The sequence below is a fragment of the Myotis nattereri genome, assembly GCF_964212035.1.
Source record: "Myotis nattereri genome assembly, chromosome: 20".
Lineage (NCBI taxonomy): Eukaryota > Metazoa > Chordata > Mammalia > Chiroptera > Vespertilionidae > Myotis > Myotis nattereri.
This window is the reverse complement of record NC_138096.1, coordinates 6,035,595-6,055,966: the sequence shown is the minus strand read 5'-3', so window position 1 is coordinate 6,055,966 and position 20,372 is coordinate 6,035,595. Positions and strand designations below refer to the sequence as shown.

At 37.2% G+C, this 20,372-nt stretch overlaps 1 protein-coding gene across 4 annotated transcripts in view; it reads right to left on the bottom strand.

Moving 5' to 3' along the window:
* Window positions 1-20,372, bottom strand: part of WDR26 (WD repeat domain 26) — a gene marked incomplete at its 5' end in the record, with an annotated part of 37,786 nt that overhangs the window by 15,498 nt on the left and 1,916 nt on the right. For 2 of the 4 annotated variants that reach the window (XM_081114359.1, XM_081114361.1), the window contains 7 exons: window positions 979-1,119; window positions 5,159-5,297; window positions 8,852-9,008; window positions 10,262-10,359; window positions 13,855-13,991; window positions 19,781-19,885; window positions 19,986-20,085. In XM_081114359.1, the coding sequence (XP_080970485.1) occupies window positions 979-1,119; window positions 5,159-5,297; window positions 8,852-9,008; window positions 10,262-10,359; window positions 13,855-13,991; window positions 19,781-19,885; window positions 19,986-20,085 (877 nt within the window). The remainder of the gene's footprint in view (window positions 1-978; window positions 1,120-5,158; window positions 5,298-8,851; window positions 9,009-10,261; window positions 10,360-13,854; window positions 13,992-19,780; window positions 19,886-19,985; window positions 20,086-20,372) is intronic. The other 2 variants (XM_081114360.1, XM_081114362.1) reach the window with 1 other exon arrangement.

The following is a 20,372-nucleotide window of genomic DNA, read 5'->3' as shown; positions in this document are numbered from 1 at the left end:
ATGTGCGTAATCATCGGGCTCTTCTTTCAACTTGTCTTAATGTTTGAAAATTTCTTTAATAAAAAGCTGGTGCTGAAGCTTCAGTAAATGACTGAGCAGTAAGAAAATTTTACTGGTATAATAGCAGGATTAAAATTATGGCATATCACCTTTAGGTACATCTTAGTACCAGTTTGTCCTCTATCTTTATTTGAGTCATTTCCATGCAGCTTAATCTTCACTGTCTTGGTAAAAATCAACTTACTTATAAAGTTCCCCAGACTCAAAATGCATTCCTAGAAATTTATACTTTTATACTCAAATCATAGCCTAGGAATTAAAAAACAAACAAAAAACAAAAACAAAAAAAATCACCTAATCAATCAACGTAGCAAAGGAAGTTTTTAATAAAAAAAAAAATTAAAAATCCTAACTATAAGTTTTCCAAAGCATAAACTGTAGGTAATGGAGTGAACTTAATGCTGAGTTTATCTAAAATGGGCCCTGGATAAAGTTCATGTGTTCACTTAGAAACAGTGATAAAGCCCTTAATAGTAAGTACTGAAAACATCATTTAAGTTTACTAAACTAAATAAAGAATTAAATATAGGGAGGGAGATGGTGTGATTGCCATTAGAATAGAAAATCTGATTCAATGCTGATGTCTTCACACTTGAAAGATAAGTTTTGTGTACAATTATGAAAACTACGAAATATAAAATCTTTTTGGAGATACAAAGTACCATAGTAAATAGCAAGACTTCTACAGTACAGCATTCCTGAAAATACTTGTTGACCATTCTTCCAAAAACTCAATTGTACTTAGCATAATATTTAAATTTGTATAATTTCTGGACCCTTGGGTTCCATTTGAAGAATTTCCTTTTGTAAGAGGCACATTATGGTAATTTTGGTTGAATGGCTCTGTTCCATATAATGAAAATGTGCAGTATGACTATGCTTTACTTAAAAGCTACACCACGGATGGAACTTGCTCACTTGTACATTCCAAAGCCAAAGCTCAGAGCAGTCATCTGGGCCACAAGCAACAAGATAGTTGTCATCTGGACTCCATGCAATGTAAGAAACGCCATAAGCATGTCCTTCTAATGTTTTAAGCAGTTTTAACAGGTGTGTGTCCTAGGAGGAAAAACAGACAGCTTAGTTAACTTCCATCCTTAAAGACTGTTTCGTGGGCATGAGAATTTATATAGCTACAAAGATATACTCTGATAATATAATCTGAGGAAGTGCACAATTTCACCCCAACTGAAGCTCTGACAAGCTCGCTTCGGAAAGACCTGTTCATGCTGCAGCATCTACTTTACGCAAGACATTGGTGCTAGATGGAAACATAAAGATGACACAGACAATGCTCTTGGGGGCTTTCAAGGAAACGAAAAACAGGTAGGAGTAGGAAGTGCTACCTCTTACTTATTTTTTAAAACAGCTTTATTGAGATATAACATATACCTAAAATTCATCACCCCCAAAAAGAAACTAATATTCATTAGCAGTCATTCACCATTCCTCTTCCCTTGGCAACTGCACTTTCTCTATGGATTTGCCTATTCTGAGCATTTGGTGTAAATGGATCATACAACATGTGGTCTTCTGTAATTGGCTTCTTTAACTTGGCATGGCTGTAGAATGTATCAGTGTCTTATTTTTTTAAATTGTTGAATGATATTCCACTTTATGGATGTACCATACTTCGTTTATTCACTCATCAGTTGATGAACATTGGACTATTATGAATAATGGTGCTACCACTATGTATGAGTTTCTGTACAGACCTATGTTTTTACTTCTCTTGGGCAGCTTATCTAAGAGTGGAATTCCAGTATTATACACAACTCCATGATTAATATTCTGAGGAACTGCCAAACTGTTTTCCAAATGTCTGTACTATTATTTTACATTCCCACCAGCAGAGCTACCACTTTGGTGGTAATCAATATTAGCACTGTTCACAAACAGTGTCTCATTTAATCCTCATAACTCTGAAAGGTAAGTTTCCTCCTCCCCCTCCATTTAGAGAGGGTAGAACTTGCCTCTGTTTACAAGTAGGGATTTGAACCTGGGTAGCCTGACTGTAAAACAACTTGATACTCTTGGGCTGTGCAGGATGAATTGTAGAGAGCAAACATGGAAGTGGCAAGTGACAAGCATGACATCTTTATTTTAGGGTAAATTTTATCCTGTGAGTGAAGAGCCATTACGATTTTTTAGGTGTGGAGTACATAGATGATATTTGGCTTTAGGAAGAGAACCCACACAACAATGTAGAAGACGAATCAGAATGAAGGGACACAGGATAAGGACGCCCTTCACAAGCCAAGGCGACAGCCAGAGTGAAGACAAGAAATGAGGTCCTAAATGAACACAGTCGGGAGTGAGAGAGGCCAGATCAAATTATTCTCGGGACATAAAATTGATAGAACAGAGCGAGATAGGAAATGTTCAAAGACAACCTCCAAACTTCTGTCTTAGGAGATATTGCTGGATGTGGACAGGAAATAGAGGTAGGAATTTAACCAGAGTTGGTAAAAGGCAGTAAGTTTCAGACTTTGGTCTAAAGTTGAAAAAAAAAAAAAGAGGATATTAATACTATATTCTCACAAGAACAGTCTCTCTATACTAATCTACCCAAAGCAGAAATACCATGTTCATGGAATTCACTTAATTTTGCTTAGATTTTGACAGGGGGAATGGGCAAGACGATTGTTTTTAGGGGCAAAGGTAAGAAAGCCCGTTAAAAGAAACTAGGCAGTGGGATCACAGCAATTCAATCTTACGGTTCTCTAAGATTTTTTTTTTTTTTAAAAGCCATTAAAAATACGTACGCAAAAAGATCACCAATTTTCTCACAAATTTTTCAAATAGTATTTGGCATAACAAAATACCATCATACCAAACTAAAACCATAACATCTCAGATCGCAATGTAAGCATTAACTCTACATTTCCCAACTAATCTGGCCACAAAAGCCCTTCACACGTAACATCTATTAACATTCTGCACAACCAGAACTCGGACAAAAGCACTCTGGAAATCACTGGCAAGGAAGTCTAAATTCCTTAGCGAAGTATACAAGCGCCTTCTTCATCTGGCTGCTCCTGAATCCATTAACCTCACTTACTAGTCTATGAAATCTCTTCCCCGGAACTGCCCAAATGCTCTGCCATGTTTTCTTTCATCCAAGGGCCAGTGGTAACTAGCTTTGCCTAAGTAATTATTTACTTCTTCTTCACCTGAGATTTACATGTCTTACTTTCCAAACAAACGTGGCTCTCACACACTGCTGCGAGAAGAAAACGTAATAAAGCACGGTTTTGATATTCTTGCTCTCTTTTCAGACATCTGAGAATAACTGCTGAATGAACATACAACTCTTAAGAGTAGTATTCAAAGACCATGGTTGGATCCCAAACTATTTTCCTACCCTTACTTCCCACTCTATGCCTTACGCATGCCATTCTATTTGGGGGTGAGGAAAAGTCCCCCTCTTTCTAGAATGCCCTGTTCCTGTCTCTCCCTGTGTTATGCACAGCAAGGCTCACAGGAGGTGCTCTACCTGGGAAGCTCGTGTGCTCTCATAAAACGTGATGTATGTTGTGTGATACTTATTTCAGTGTTAATTTCCTTTCCTAAACTCTAGGTCCCTGAGATCTCCAAGGAGTCAATCAGGAATAGAAGCAGGGATCCTTGAACATAAATGAGAGGAAAAGCACATCTTTATTTCTATGAACCATGGGCTAAAATTCCGCATTTCCTTCAATCTTGAATGTAGGTAATTAACAAGGTACAGTGTTAGTTATTATATTAGGCAGCATATTAGTACACTGTTAATAAAAATCTCAAATATTTTCACATCATTACAGTTGTTGCAGAAATATCAAAATACTATTTATGCTCACTACCTCAAAATTTTGGTAGTTATTAGGTCTGCTGTTACAATTTGTTATTCAATATATTAATAAACAAGCAATGTATTATTATACTGTATCTGTATGATTTTGATAACTATGTTTCTCTATAATTGGGTTTCCTTAGTAATTAGTATGTAATATATACTTGGGCTTCCTATGTGTTTTGGTCTACGTATTTAAAAGCATTGTTCTCAGAGGGGCTCCCGGGGTCATGAGAATGGCAGAGGAGCACATGGTACAACAAGAAGGAAAGAACACCTGCTTCAGGGCAAAGACTAGCTCTTATTTACTTTCCTCATGCACAGCATGTTACAGATACACAAGAACTGACTTGATGTATGTCCTCAAATCTGAATCTCTTATGTTAAAAATACTTCCTTCTATGGATCCTTTTCTCTATTTTTCAACATCGGAGTCCAAAATCTTTATCCTGGGCTAATATATGCTAATTCTAAATTTTTTAAAAAAAGATCATTCACTTTATGATTTTAGGTGAAGGACTGCTAACCAAATACATTTCCTTAACCTATCTGGAGCCGTGAACATCTTTGATTGCTTGATAAATGTCCAAGTGGCTGAAAGAAATGGAAATACTTATTTCAACAAATCTGTAGGTCACCTGGTTACACACAACGACAAATCAGATTTTAGAGAGAAGTTAGAATTTTAAATCCAGGATACAATACTGTTCATATATATCACTGGGAATAAAAAGGGGTATGTGTGTGTGTGTTTAACAGAAGTTCCACAAATTACACAAAACAATGGAAGATTTCAAAAGGCAAAACGGTAATGAGTCTTTTCTAACTTGTGACAGAAGGGCATTATATTAATCCATAAATCAAGTATTAACTAAGATAAAAATGACATTAAGAGCAGGTCTGGAATAAAAACATTCCTGGGTTTGAGTCTAACTCTTCCATTTGCTAGTTGTGAGAGCCTGGACATTTAGCCTGTGTATCAGTTTTCTCATTTAAAGAAAGGAGATGTTTGTATCTCGGAGAGTTATTCAGAGGAGTAAATTAATGCACACACAGACTTAGTACAATCACTCGCATATCACACTCAACAATTTTGATAATTTTTATACCCATGGTCTAGACAACACAGAATGAGGTCAGACATGACAGAGATGACAGAAGCGGTTCTTGCAAAATACTGTTTGTATGTCACGCTTTAAACATGTACTCAATTAGACTTAAAACAATCTCTCTTTGCAATCTAAACACTCACACTAGAGTACATACCGGATCAACTTGCCATATGATAACTGTTGTATCTTTTGAGCCTGTTGCTAGTTTAGTGCCATCGTTAGAGAATTTACAGAACCACACTTCATTACAATGCTCCGTAAGGATCTGCTGAGTATAACATGGGAACTGCCTCCTAAAACAAAGAAGTCCACAAATAATTATTCTTTCAAAATCGATTAATCATAATGACAAAGGTTAAACAACTGATAAAACTTCTTTGGAGCCGAAACCGGTTTGGCTCAGTGGATAGAGCGTCGGCCTGCGGACTGAGAGGTCCCGGGTTCGATTCCGGTCAAGGGCATGTACCTGGGTTGCGGGCATATCCCCAGTGGGAGATGTGCAGGAGGCAGCTGATCGATGATTCTCTCTCATCGATGTTTCTAACTCTCTATCTCTCTCCCTTCCTCTCTGTAAAAAATCAATAAAATATATTAAAAAAAAAAAAACTTCTTTGGAGATCAAAAACTTTAAAAATAAAGTATGAATGCATTTGTAAATCTTAACAATCAAGTTTACAGTGATTTGTCAAAAAAGGCGGTATTATACATTAGTCAAAGCAATCTTAGGGGAAATCAGTAACCCAAAATCTGGTTCAATTTACAATGTATTCTTTTTAAGAGACATCTAAAATCAGAGTAGCAAAATATTTTTAGAAAGGACTGATGCACAATCAAAATTAGAGGGCACAGAGATAAACCCCGAGGACAGATGAAGTTGGGGGAACAAATAGAATAACAAAAACCCGCTTAAAGCTGGACAGACCTAAGATAAAAGTAATACAATAAAGCAGACCAAAGAATAACCCCAAACTCCCCTATGTGCTCATTCCGATGCATCAGCAAATTAAAAACGCACCTGGAAAGCTGCTGAATATTCTGCTGAAATGCTCCCAAGATTCTCACCCACAGGAAAAAGATAAAACCCCTCCAAACAAAGACCTGCCGCGGGTTTGCTCTACAGCAGCAGTCACCAACTGGCGGTCCGCGAGGTGCTCCACAGCACACCCATGCCCCTTCTTGGGCATGAACTTTCTACTTCCTCCTAAAATCTAAGGGTTCCCCGAGCCCTGCAGTCAGGGGAGCAGTGGGCAGTGGCCGTTCGTCCCGGGCAAATCCCTTGGTCCTGCCTCCAAGGCCCCCTTTTCTCTGACTTTCCAGTGGGCTAACCACAGCCTGGCCTCGGCTCCCTTCTTTCCTACAACGTTTCTCGGGAGCCAAAGCAGAGCACCGCCTCGGCTCTCCTGTTGTTTCTTCTACCCTAAGTCCTTCCTCTGTTTCACTGCCCCCAGCTCTCACAAACACCCTCGCAAAATAAATAAATACGAATTACAGGGCACACATCATCCAGTCTACTGACAATCAGTTACATTTGAATGTCACTAAAATGGTAAACTGTCACTATTTTATTGTTACTTAATCTTTTAAAAAAGACTAATAGCCCCCTGTTTATTAAAAGGCTAATTTTTGATGTATACAAGTGATATTTACCTATGTATTCAAATAAACTTAAGATTTAAGATGGTGTTAAAAATATCAGTACCTTCCCAAATAAAACTGAATGTAGCATTTCAATCAAACTGAACCGTAGCACTTTAACTTTCTATAAAATATTCCATAATACTTTACTTAAAAATTAGTATTTGTAAAGCAATCTGTGGAGACATCCTTCCATTGATTGCTGCTGAAAAAACCCACCAAGTCATTAAAAAACAACAACACAACCCTATTCTTTACCGGTCAAATTTAACAAAAAATACGTATACATTAACTGTGAAAAATGTAAATAATGTACAATCTAATGAAAACTTTTAAGTGCTGATTAGGATATTTTAAAAAGTTATAATTTAGCCCCAGCCAGTTTGGCTCAGTGGATAGAGCGTCGGCCTGCGGACCAAAGGGTCCCGGGTTTGATTCTGGTCAAGGTACATACCTTGGTTGCAGACTCCTCTGCAACCCCGGCCTTGGTCGGGACTCAGGCAGGAGGCAACCAATCGATGTTTCTCTCTCACATCGATGTTTCTCTCTGTCTTTCCCTCTCTCTTCCACTCTCTCCAAAAGATCAATGGAAAAATATCCTTGGGTGAGGATTAAAAAATAAAAGTTATAATTTACTTTATCATAATCAATTTTCTATTCTCCAGAGAGAACAGCCGGTATTTCATTTCAATGCTAAGATTTAGCTTGTGAAAATATAGTTTCTGGTTTCAATGCTAAAATACAGTTTCTAAAAAGGAGTAAAGCCGATAGTAAGAAACATTGACTTTTCTTTTGAAGACCAAATATCTTCTATCATTTACTTTCACAGGTCTTGGTATAGAAGTTAAAGCACTTCGGAAACATGGAGGTCACACTCTCATAGATTGCAGTTTCCAAACAGGAAGGCAGTCTCTTCACCTGCTGGCACCTTTGAATCATAGCTGCCATAAATACCTTCCAGTGTATTCCACCAACAATGAACTCAAGAACCAAAAAGAGATTTGGGTTCACAACTGCCTTAATTTTCACATTGGTCTCAAATTCCCCAAAGGAGCTATGAAATAAGAAACCAGATAGCCTTTTAATCTATTATCTCCTCCGACCTCTATTCAATTTAAATGAAAGACTTACCAAGTCAAATAATCTTAAAGAGTAAAAAGGGATAAAGGAAAAGGATCTTTAATTATTTTCTTTTAGAACATTTAAGACATGCACCAAGTAATTACCTAGTACTTTAAGATAAATAACACTTGAGATTTAAAAACAGTGGCACAAATAAATTATTTTTTATTGCAACTAGGGAGAATGAGGTGAGAACTCACCTACATGTGAAAGTAGCTTATGCATACCTAAAAAATTATCGTAAATCACAGTGCATATGTGTAAGTTTGAGAGTTATTCCGAAGCTCCTCAGTTCTCCAAAGCCCTCACACTATGTATTTCTGTCCTTCCTGTCACGCTCCTTCCAGTCCTTCGGTGCTGTCGGCAGAAGAGACCGCCCACACGCACTGCCGCTGTTCCTACTTGGTCCCCCAGACCCAAATCATTTCCTTCCTGGAGTTTGAAAGATTTCACAATTTGGTGTTTTTTTCAGTATCTTAAAAATTAAAAGCTACGTTTTCATTTTGGAGTTTACTAAAATAGTAGGGACAGTTATATTCAAAATACTCCTAACATCAAAAAGTGAAGCCTGAATTTTTACAAGTTAAACAATGTATATAGGTAGCTATAAAAACAAAACCCACACCAGGGAGTTAATATTGTTAGTCTAACCATTTTTAGCAGAACTTTCATTAGGAAACAGTATTTTGGGGCAGGGAATAATTTGGGCCAAAGTTAAAATAGCCATAATGTCCAGAAAAAGAGCCATTAAGAGATCTCTGGCATCCGAGGACACCAAGCACTTGGACCCTGGCTGGCATCCTTACACAATATTCCTTACAAGTCCTTACAAAAATGGCCAGATAGAGAGAATGACCAGCCACGGTTTTCCAGCTTCAGGTCTCAAGGCTGGCTTCCTGTACATAAACATATACAGATTTTTCTTACTTTTCAACTTCAGTAGTTCTAGCTTTACTTATGAACAGATGCTAAATCAGACATGAATTGTTTTATAGCTACAGGATAAAACTAAAAAAGGAAACATCTTATTCAAGTTCAAATTGAGCTTGTAAAATGTTAGCCTACTTCAGAATTTAAGTTTTCCTCTTACCTGCTACAAACATGATCTATAAGCAGAGACACAGAATCTAGATTATTATCAAGTTTGGTATTGTGATATAGGCACCGATCCCTCTGTAGTTCCACCGCCTGCCGCAGGAGAGTCTGTAAACGCCGTGGGGGAAGCATCACTGATGGTGGTAAATACGCTTTAAATAGAAGATATTTTTAAAAAGAGAAAATTAAAAAACAAAACAAAACAGGATAAACTTTTACATAAGACAGTTACTTATCTGCTGCTGCACTTGCCCCCACCCTAATAACATTGTTCTTAAATAGAGCAGTTCTGGGTTATGAAACATGAGCTGTATGAATATTTATTTGTCTGTAGATGTGTTGCCACTAGAATGGAAGATACTTGAACAGGAGGGCTTTAATAGGTGGATCTTCTAAACAACAACAACAAAATCAATAAAAAAGGAAAGGGCGGTCTGGCAGGTGTGGCTCAGTGGTTGATAGTCGACCTATGAACCAGGAGGTCATGGTTCAATTCCTGGTCAGGGCACATGCCCCGATTACAGGCTCGATCCCCAATAGGGGTTGTGCAGGAGGCAGCTGATCAATGATTCTCATCATCAATGTTTCTATTGCTCTTTCCCTCTCCATTCCTCTCTGAAATCAATATAAATACTAAAAAAAATAAGTTAAAAAAAAAGAAAAAGGCGGTAACAATGAAAACAAAATTAAAGATGATGTGTGAGAGGGAGACTGTGCATCACCAGAAGTATAAGAAAAATCTCCAGTTAACAAAGAACAAGTCAAAATCCTACAACAAGCCAAGTTCTAGCTGCTTCTAATGCCAATGAAAATTCAAGGAATAACCGGTATCTTGATACTGACACCAATCTATTCTGATCCTTTAATGTCTTATACCTCCCAGTCACATTGTTTTCTGATTCTCAGAATCTCTGTTCTCAGATCAACATGAAATAAAAAGAATAACATGACTTAAGCACAGAGGGAAAGGTCTTTTATATAAAGACGTGGCAAAATGAAACTCCTACCCTAAATTGGGAGCCACAGAACATAGCTAGCTAAGGTAAGACAATTTACAGAAGAAATTTGGGCCTTATTATTGAAAAGACAATATTTACAACACTCATGGTTTACATATATTTTTTGCCTAACCACAGCACTTTTCCCACAAACAAAATCTTACCGGGAGCATCGCTACATAAAACAAAAAGGGGAACTGCCTGGGACCAGCACCCTCTCACTGCCTGTGGAGGTTAGCTCCTTAGACTCCTTGGTTTACAGGGTCTCCTGATGGACCTCCCCACCACCTTTCCCTAAATAACCACTCAGTAAGAGTGTGTCTAGCACAAGCCCTTCTAACTGGCTCACAATAGCTACTTCTCATCTAAGAACAAATACAGAGACACCAACAAATTAAGACTCTTACTTTGAAGTTTGTCCAACAGTTTCGATCGGGAAGCTGTTCCTTTGCCTTCCCATTCTGCTTTTGCACGCAGGTCTTCTGCATGGCTACACATCAGATACCTAAAAACACGACAGGGAAAGAACCAAATAGCAAGTCCTTTTCTCTGGATTAAAAAGAATTGAAAAATACTGATTCTACTCAAGATAGCTAGTTCTTACTAAGAAACATTTATCAAGAATAAACTTCTGGAGTGGACCCAATTCATTAATACAACCCGGCATCTGGATATAATTAAAAATATGTAACATAACAGAAGTAGCTAAATACATGTAATTGTTATATTATCTATGAACATATTCTTATATATATTGTAACTGTTATCTATATATAGCTCTTATTGTGTGCCAGCCTCTGTTCTAAGCACTCAACATCTATTATTACTTCATTTAATGCTCATAACCATCCTGTATGAAGTATGCCCTATTATTCTAGTTTTATAAATGAGGAATTGAAGACAAAGAGTTTAAGTCACTGACTTAGGGTCAAGTTAAGAGGCAAAGTAGGAATATGAATCCAGACACTCTAGCTGTAGAACTTGCTCTTAACCACCATGCTAACTTAACAGCTTTCACTAGTAATACAAAACAAAACCTTAAAAGTTATATTAAGTTAATTAAACAAAACAACATACCTTTAAGAGATTATCATAAACGTCACTCAAGAAATGGTATAATTGGACAACCATCCTTGTGTCATCCTGTGAAAGGTACTGCGATCCCAAAGCAGGAAATTTGGGAAATGCTTTCTTACTCACTATCTGTGCCGAAGGAGGCATAAACGCTAAAGTTCATGGACTCTGGAGAATACATGAGGGCCCCCTGCTGGAAGTGTGACCCTGACCTGGTTCTGGCTCTTCTCAGAAGAACGGGCTTTAAAAGTAAAAGAAGTGAAGGCATTATTCAAACATGGAGATTAGACCTGGCAAGTAACTCTCCTGCTATTTTTTGTCTGTTCTCAGACAAATCTGTTCTTCTCACTTGTAAAGAGGGTATGAAACAAGGCAGTAAGGATTAAGTGAGATGGAGTATGAGCATATGAGGTACTCGGTCCACTTCCTGGTATACACGTAGAGCTTAATAAATGATAATATAAGTACCAGAAACCTGTCAGTTAACCCAAGTATCACCTCCTCCTTTTCTTAACTGCATAAAGCATATTGCACTTAGCATTTAAATCAATTAATAGCCTTTCACCCAACAACAGAACTACTTGTTCTCTTGCTATTTAGTATATAGAGCCTTAGCTGATGAGAACTTAATTTTAAAAAAATAGTATGAAAAAAAAAATAGTGTGAGTAGATTTAAGCTGAATACTGCAAAAATTTGGTTTCTAAAATAACCTTTTGGGAGTAAAATTTATTAACAATAATTCTGAGAAAATAATTTACTTTTTAAATTTTGCAAAAATAACCTACAATGGTTTCTGCACCCTTTTGAAAATATTACACCTTAAGGTTTCAAAGGAAGTCACATGTATAACTGAAAACACTGGACTGAGTTCTGATGTCAGTTCCACATCTTGTCACCTCTAGGCCATTTACTTATGTGCAATAGTCTAGGGACAAACTTGATGAAGCTCCCTGCAGAATAAGACCGCTGTGATGAAAGTGTATGCACTACTGCCAGAGCAGAAAAGAAAGCCCACCATGTGAATGCCACTTAGGCGACACAGAAATCAGACACCTCTGAAAGAGGTAATCCGCATAAAGTAATGTGTCAGCTGCAATACTGAAATATCCAGCAGAACTGACTATTTCAAGATGTAGTAGTGGGTCAAGACCAATGATTTTGAAATCAGCCAAACCAGGCTTTGAATCTTGGCTGACTTACTAGCTGTATCTTGGGCTGCTTGCTTGACCTGAGGCTTAGTTTCCGTATCTGCAAAAACCCTAAAGTGAACCCTGTACACCTTAGGGCCTATCTTTTTGTATATATTGAAAACTCATGTGTCAGATATTCCTCTAGATCAGGGGTGGGGAACCCTTTTTCTGCCCAGGGCCATTTGGATATTTATAACATCGTTTGCTTAATATAAATTTATGTTGCTATGAAAAAAGCTCCTAGATTCATTGAATTTCGAGTCCCACCTGCGGTTGCATGGCCAGACCAAATGATTTCACGGGCCTTATATGGCTTGAGGGCCGGACATTCCCCACCCTGTTCTAGATGCAAGGGGCCCTATCATATAATGAAAAATGCTATAAAGAAAAACAAATTAAAAACAGAGTGATGTGACAGAGAATGCCTCGTGGGTGGTCGCAGGAATGATATTTGGGTTGGGGGCTGAGCCAACTAAGCAGAGATTAGGGGAAGAGCATTTAAGATACAGGGAATAGGCAGTAGATGCCTTCACGTTAGTGTCACTACAGTAATGAGCCAGGGAAAAGAGGGTGGGAAAGGATCCGGGCCCTTGTGGGCCTGGGCAGTTCTTGCGTTTTAAGCACACTAGAAAGCCAGTGGACTGTTTTAAGAAAGGAGAGAAATGGTTAATGCATGGTTTTGCTTATGTGTTTCTATGGCTGCTGTGCGAAATACGCATTAAGGGAGGGAGAGGCGCTTATGGCTTAACTAGGGTAGAAACTGTGGAGGTGAAAAGAAACGGACAAACCTGGGATGTTTTAGAGGTAGGCCCTTTCCTATCTTCTTTCCCTCCAGCCTCCCGGGGCGTTACCTTTGCCTTTCTCTCTCCTAAGTTCCAGTGCCCTTCTTCTGCCTCTATAACTTGTTTCCTGAGCTTATGCAGCCCAGCCGGTTCACTTCTACTACCTCTAGAATTTTCTCAACGAATTTTCTCTTATAATTTTTTTTTTTTTTAAAGCAAGAATGAGGCTTAAGTTTTTTGTCTGAGCAAGTGGGTAAAACGTCTTTCCATTTACTGAGATGAGGGACAGGTCAGTGAGAGTGAAGTGGGTAGATGTGCAACTGGAATCAAGAGTTTTGTTTTGAACATTTAACTGAGGCACCTATTAGCCAAACGGAGACTGTCAAGTAGGCCATTAGGTATGTACGCTGGGAGTTCAGATGAAAGGTGAGTTTAAGAGCCACCGGCAGATCGATGGTCTGTGGAGGCATGGTACCAAATGAGGTTACCTTGGGAGAGTGTTTAAACAGAACAGAAAGGAGGTCCAGGACCAGGCCTTTGGGCACGCTAACTTTTAAAGGATTGACATGAAAATAACATGAGATTGTACATGTGAAGTGCTTAGCAAGGACCTGGTAAATGGTAAGTGTACATTAAGAAAATATATGCATCAATTCTGGAAACTTCATTGCTTATTAGTTTTGTAGAAGATTCTGAAATGGCCTTTCACGGGCAATACATATTTCTTCTTCCTTTTACCCACTTAAGTATTTCTCTATTCTAATATGGAAAGCTTCCCAGCAGGACAAAAAAGAGTCCCTCTATAAGTGACTCTCTCCGGGTTAGTGTTACCGAAGAATTTAGCAATATTCAGATCTTGGAAAAACGTTAAAGAGATGTAACTCTGAAAGCTGACCTTGATAAAAGTAACAGCCCCTCCATCAACCTGGAGTCTAAGAACTAGGCCTCCTTACCCACTAAGAACATGAATGCGCTCTGTATTGTATTTCAGTGGCGTCAATTCACAGCGTAGAACTTGAAGGGCCTCCAGGACCTTGCCATCCTCCAGGTATTCCAGGTACTTCTGCTGCAGCAGCAAGAACTTCATCCTCTGACATGACAGAAAGCAGCAGTCAGGGGAAAAAAGTTGACGGAAGGTTCAGAAAATGTTTGTGCCTAAACAGAACAGTAGAAACCATTCTACTACGCCCTTTGACAATAACTTTTTAAAAAGCTTTAATATTGACTCAAAATATTTGGGTTTAATGGAGTCACAGTATATTAAATGTGACTGTGCTCAATTTCATGTCTTAACACAACAGTTTTGAATAATCTCAAATCAGATACGATCATTAATGACATCGAAACAGAAAAGAATGAATTCTGCCCTCAAAACATTTACCTAGAATTTTACTTCTTCTATAAAAATTTAGAACTATTTACAGCACTCTAAATTTTCTTTTTAAAAAAAGTCTGGGACTTTTATAATGGGCAGTGGGAACATTTTAGGGAACAGGTTTTGGAAAAAAACACAGAAAATTCCATTAGTGAAGAGATTATTTAAAATCCACAACGTGAAAGAAGGACTAAGGAGACCAGAAAGCAGACCTGGAGACATGAGGTAGAAGCTGCCAAGTGTCAGATTTTGGCTTATCAAAAGTAAGAAGAGCTGCCCAGCAAATGGACTAAAGGCTGGTGTGCAAAGTACCGAGTTTCCTAGGACTCAAGTGGACAAGCATAAGCCTGAGAGGACTCACTCTAAAGGCAATAAAGGTTCCACTCAAAAGTTTTCAAGAAGATTCAATGTTTGTATTTGTGGGTTGGTAACAATCTGATCAGTGATACACATAACTATGAAGCACAGACAGTTATCAGCGCTTTCCCCTTAAAGGATAAACCATTTCCAACTTATGAAATACTTCCACGTTTAGTTTTGTTTTTCCCCTGAAATGTGCTGGGCTTTAGTACTTTCTAATGTTCCTTTACTGTGTTACTTTAACTGGAAAGTAACTTGAACATCTTAGCAGCTTTTTACTAGAGCAAAGAGAGATTTATGAATATCAAGTTTGGAATTTCTTTTAAACCTTAAACCTAATTAAGGACACTGCCTAGAGGGACTTTCATTATATCTGCTACCTGGGGGGCTTGAAGCCAACTGATATACATAGAGAACCTTGTTAGTAGATAGGAAGTGTTAGTTATACTTAGAGAATCCAAGAAATAGTGGTAAAAATCTCAAATCCACTTACTTTAAAAAGCATTTACTGCTTACTTTAAACACATTAAAATATACTGCTCTCAAAAGATGGTTTGAAGAAATTATCATTTATATATGGAATTAAGAGCATCATATAACTGCTCTACAAGATTTCCTATTAGGGAGTATTTAGGAGAAAGGCATAACCTAGCAGTTTATAAAAATGACTAGTTCTAGAGAAAATAAATAAAAACAAACCCTCTCATATAGATTAGGCACACACTTAAATACATCTTTTATAACATACATTGCTTATGCTTGGTAATAATCTAATCTTAAAACTATAGCTAAAGAACAATAGGAAAAATTCCAACTATGAGATAAGCACCTATAACTCTAGAAAAATTACACTTACCAAATTTTACACAAAGTTACACTGACTAAATGAGCATTTCAAAAACAGATGTTTCCAAGATGCTCTAAAAATTGTTGCTGTACATGCAACCGTAAGTTTACTTTTATATATCAAATTAAAAAATACTTTGAAGTCCATCAGGTGACAAAACACAAAAAACAGAAGACTAAATAAAACAGAGCAATCTAAAAATCAAAACATATTTGAAGTTCATTCTGGATATTCTCACCATTTTATCCTTTTAAAAACACTTCAACTCTTTATGAAGAGTTCGTCTATTTCCATTTATCAGTAAAAGTTTCATATCACATAGTGTTTTTTGTTTCAAATTTGAGAATCATATTTTGTTACAGAATTTTTAAATTTAAATGCCACATGGAGCTGGCCAGAATTTGCATTTCATTTCTTCACTAAATTTTCTTAACAATTGGGAATTTGGGGGAAATTTTTTTTAATTCAGGGCAAATTTTTAACTTATTTATTGATCGGGTATCAATCATCACGTCCTACGCACACCCCTCTGCCATTCCAGTGTGCGGAGGGACAGTGTCCCAAGTACTGTCCCCTTATTTTCCCACCAAGATCCTGCTGGAACATGCTACTCTCCATGGGGCAGAGGCGGAGAGGGGAGGAGAGGAAGGCAAGAGAAGCCAATATAAACACGTTCTTCTGTACACAGGGAATGCTATGAAAGCAGAGCAAGAACATTTCTCTATGAGTCATTTTATCCAGATTAAGACAAAGAATATCCTGAAACGTATCAAATCTTGGTGGTGCACATGGCAGAGAACATGCTGCTGGCTAAGCACAGAAAGAGATGTGGCTGAGAGAGAAAGTACTTATTCTACTTAAAAGCAAGCATTTGCCCTGACCGGTGTGGCTAAGTGGATGGAGCATCAGCCTGCGGACTGGAGGGTCCCGGGTTCGATTCCGGTCGGGGGCATGTGCCTTGGTTGCGGGCACACCCCCAGTGGGGGGTGTGCAGGAGGCAGCTGATCGATGTTTCTCTCTCGTGGATGTTTCTAACTCTCTATCCCTCTCCCTTCCTCTCTGTAAAAAATCAATGAAATATATTTAAAGAAAAAAAAAATCAAGCACTTGATGCACATGATAAGGATGGCGAGTAAAACTGTGTTTTACTTCCCGAAATTGAAGGCACAAAAATGCAAATATAGTTTCAAGAAAATAAATATCTTTCAAAAATGATGTTAAATTATTTACTAAAAATGTTTTAAAAAGGCAAAACTCAAGTTTGCTGAAATGTGGGGTCAGGGCTTTACTCATGGTTTTTTAAAAGACCACGTGCTTCTTGAATGAAGAAGGAAAGAAAAGAAGAGAAAGTGAACTCTCTTTTCTGTTTCCCCAACTCCTAATTTTTTAGATTATTTCTGGTGTCTGATAACTTTGCGGCATCTTTGGGCCCAGCAGTGTCTCTTTCTCTTGCTATCTAACATCAACTTGACATTGGTAAGTGAATAGGACAGCTTGAAAGATAGTTTCACATAGTAAATCTGGCTGTTGCCTACCCAATATTTGTATTGGTTTATCCTTTCCTCCCATATAATTACACTGAACTCAATGTTGGGGGGAAAAAAAAGAACTCAGAAGTTACGATACACAGTAAGTGTGTTTATCAAGAACAGCCTCTTAGCCAACTTAGCAGTGGTTCTGACTAACTCTGGAACAAGGTTTTAACCGAGTTCTATCAATTAAATGACTCAGAGGAAAGGGGAAATGAATTATATTTAAACCATGGCTCTCAAAACTCCTCCCTGTTTGACTTCAAAATATACTACTTCATTTTTGCGCATTAATATTTGAACAGTTTTGTTAAGCATTTCAATTATATTGAAAAATAAAGAATCAAACACATTTAGACATATAGGAGTTTTTTATGTTATTGACCTCAAATACCCACCCCAATTCCTCAGACATGGCTAAGCATATCTGAACCCAAACTAAAAAAAATGTTGATTCATGAGCTCAGCTTCCAGAAAATCCAGAGCAAACTCTGCTATTTCTGGTATTACCTGACTGGAAACCATTCAAAAATATGGGGAGTAGGGAAAGGGAGGTGCGCAGGGGAAAGTGGAGAGTGATCAGGTCAATAAAAACATTCAGGTTTAAAAAGTAAAATACAATTTTAGTCTAGACTAAGTCATCAAGTGTGTCTGACTATACAGTTAAAATAATTATGTTAAAAAAAAACAAACCCACCAAATAGTTGTCTTCTAAGACATTACTACAAACTTATGCTTACATTAGATTATCTTCTGGAGAAGGAGGGGGAGGGGAGTAAACCTAAACATACTTAGAAAGGTGAAAAAAAAATGCTGAACTGCATTTTTAAAAGCAATTGATTCATCAATGCTTAAAGTACGATAAAAACTGGAACCCCTTTCTTTGTATAAATACCTAAACAGTTTGATGGCGTGAGGCTCAGCCAGAGATTTAATCTTCATCTTTTATTAGATCCTAGAATGTTCTATAGACTGAACAGGCTGTAAAAAGAAAGGATTCCTCCTTATTATCTAAAACTACCTTTATTCAGTTAACATGTTGCTTCTAATGAAGGTTTCTAATGAGATACAATAATAATCTAAATCCAATACAGAATTCTCAAATTACTATAAAAACTTAAGAAAAAGAGGAAGTGAGCCTATTCAAATTTTTACTACTAAATTACAGATACAATTTGGGTGAAGCTTAAAAAAGGAAAGCAATCCTCCAAGAAATCACATCCTATTTTAAAATAGTCCATGGGCAAGTTCGTTACTGTCACCATATAAGCACTGCTAGCTTGTCTGATGGGAAAAGAACCCCGATTCTTATTTTGGCTATAAATGCCTTGATTTTATTTTAGGGTCACCTTCCACCCCACCAGAGCTAACAATTTATGAAAAGCTGGCCAGTTAAAATATGCTTAGGTGTTTTTCTTTTTAAAACTCCAAACACACTAATTGGGGAAAATTTAGTCACTGGAAAATTTGTAATCCTTTTGAATATACATGTTTGTTTATTTTAACTTCTGTGTTTTCATTTTAAAAATTGACCATGGAATTGATTATTCCATGAGTTAATTAATAATCAACCACCTGATTCAATAATAGCAAGTTAAAATTTTTAGTATTTTAAATACTTAGTAAGAGAAAAAAAGATAATCTATTTAAATGAACCAGTATTTGTTCATATTTGTTTGCACCTTTAATTCACCTAAAGGCCATTCTCTAGGATTATATAATTGTGTAAAATCACATGAATTTGAAAACTTTTGTAATTAAGATTTGTTTTTAAAACCCCAAAAAACAAAAACAGGAGACTCTGTTAGGTTTACAGACAAAGGCAGAAAGATCAATGTTTGACCCAATTAAAAAAAAAAAATCAGAAGTAACACTCATTTACTAATATTTAACAAACAGCTGGTTTCCTTACTTCACTTCCTATTCACCCTTGTCCCTCCCCCACCAGACAGGAAATTGCTTCTGACAACAAATCAATCAGCTAGAAGTAAAAAAGCCAGCGGGAAGAGGCCAGGCAGCTGATTCTTCATGGTTTCCAATCACAAGCACTTAGAAAAAACTGTATCCCCTCCGCTCTCTCAGCAATATCTACTGAAGAGGTGAAGCCTATCAGTATAAAAGATTCACTGAGATTTATGAGAGAGGCTACCCGGTCAACTACTCAATTGATCTTGTTGGGGAAATAAGGCCAGGCCAGGAAGCAGAACCCAATGGTCAAACACACATACAAACCCTCACAGAGTCATACTTATTATACAGACTTTGACACTGTCAATTCACACAACTGGAATGCAAGCATGGGAAATGGTGAGCACACCAATAGAGCTGGGTTGAATGAACTATAATTATAATTGCCAAAGATGAAAAAAAAATAGTGTCAGCTACTTAAGGCCTATAGACATACATACACCCAAATACATTCTTTACCAGCACATTCAGTATTTTTAATAATCTAAAAGTATAATTTATCCTTGATTCTAGAAGTACAGAACTCCTATGAAACAGCACTATAAGCATGATCTTTCAATATAATTTTGTATTGAGCGTAATTTGTAAATTAGGTTCAAAAGACACACTTATTATACATGATTTTAAAAACAGAGCTCAAACTTTAACAAATCATAAACACTCATCTTAGTTTATAAATTTAATTATATGAAATTTAATTCTTTTTAGGCCTTATCTTTTATAAGAGGCAGAAGCCTAGAGTTATCAATAACCTATTAAAATAAGCATAAATGTGAAACTAAGAACAAAAGTGTATTTACCACAATTATTCCCAACAACGTTTGAGAGATTTCAAGTGCGCCTCTTACCACAATAGCATGAGGAGAATGCACTAAAGGCTTTAGTTCATTCAGGTCATTTTCTGCCTGCAAAAATTGGTATAAGAGAAAAACAGAAATGTCACAACCTGCACGTCAGATATATAATTTTAGCAGCAGTCACACAGCTCTATAGGCCCTACTTTACCTTATCCCAGTCTCCTTCCATGACATGATTTCGGAATTTGGTGGCAGAAGGATGTTCTAAACGACATCCTGACTCTTGCATGAGGAGATCAACAGTCTGGCTGCAGGAGAGATACAGTGTAAAAACGACCTGACCAAGTTCAGGGGTTACTCTTCCCAACAAGCGAATGTCTATGAAAACAGTTGCCAACGTTTTTAAACTAATCTCAGGAAGAAAAAAGAAATAAAGAGCTTTCATGTGCTTGGCTAAACCAACTTGATTTTTAAACTGCCACCTTCGTTTCTATCTAGTTAAGTTAAAAGCCTTCCTGAAACCAGAATCAAAGTAAGTTCTCTTTCTATTCTGCCATTTGATGCCTCAAAAGTTTAAATGAAGTATAAAATTCCT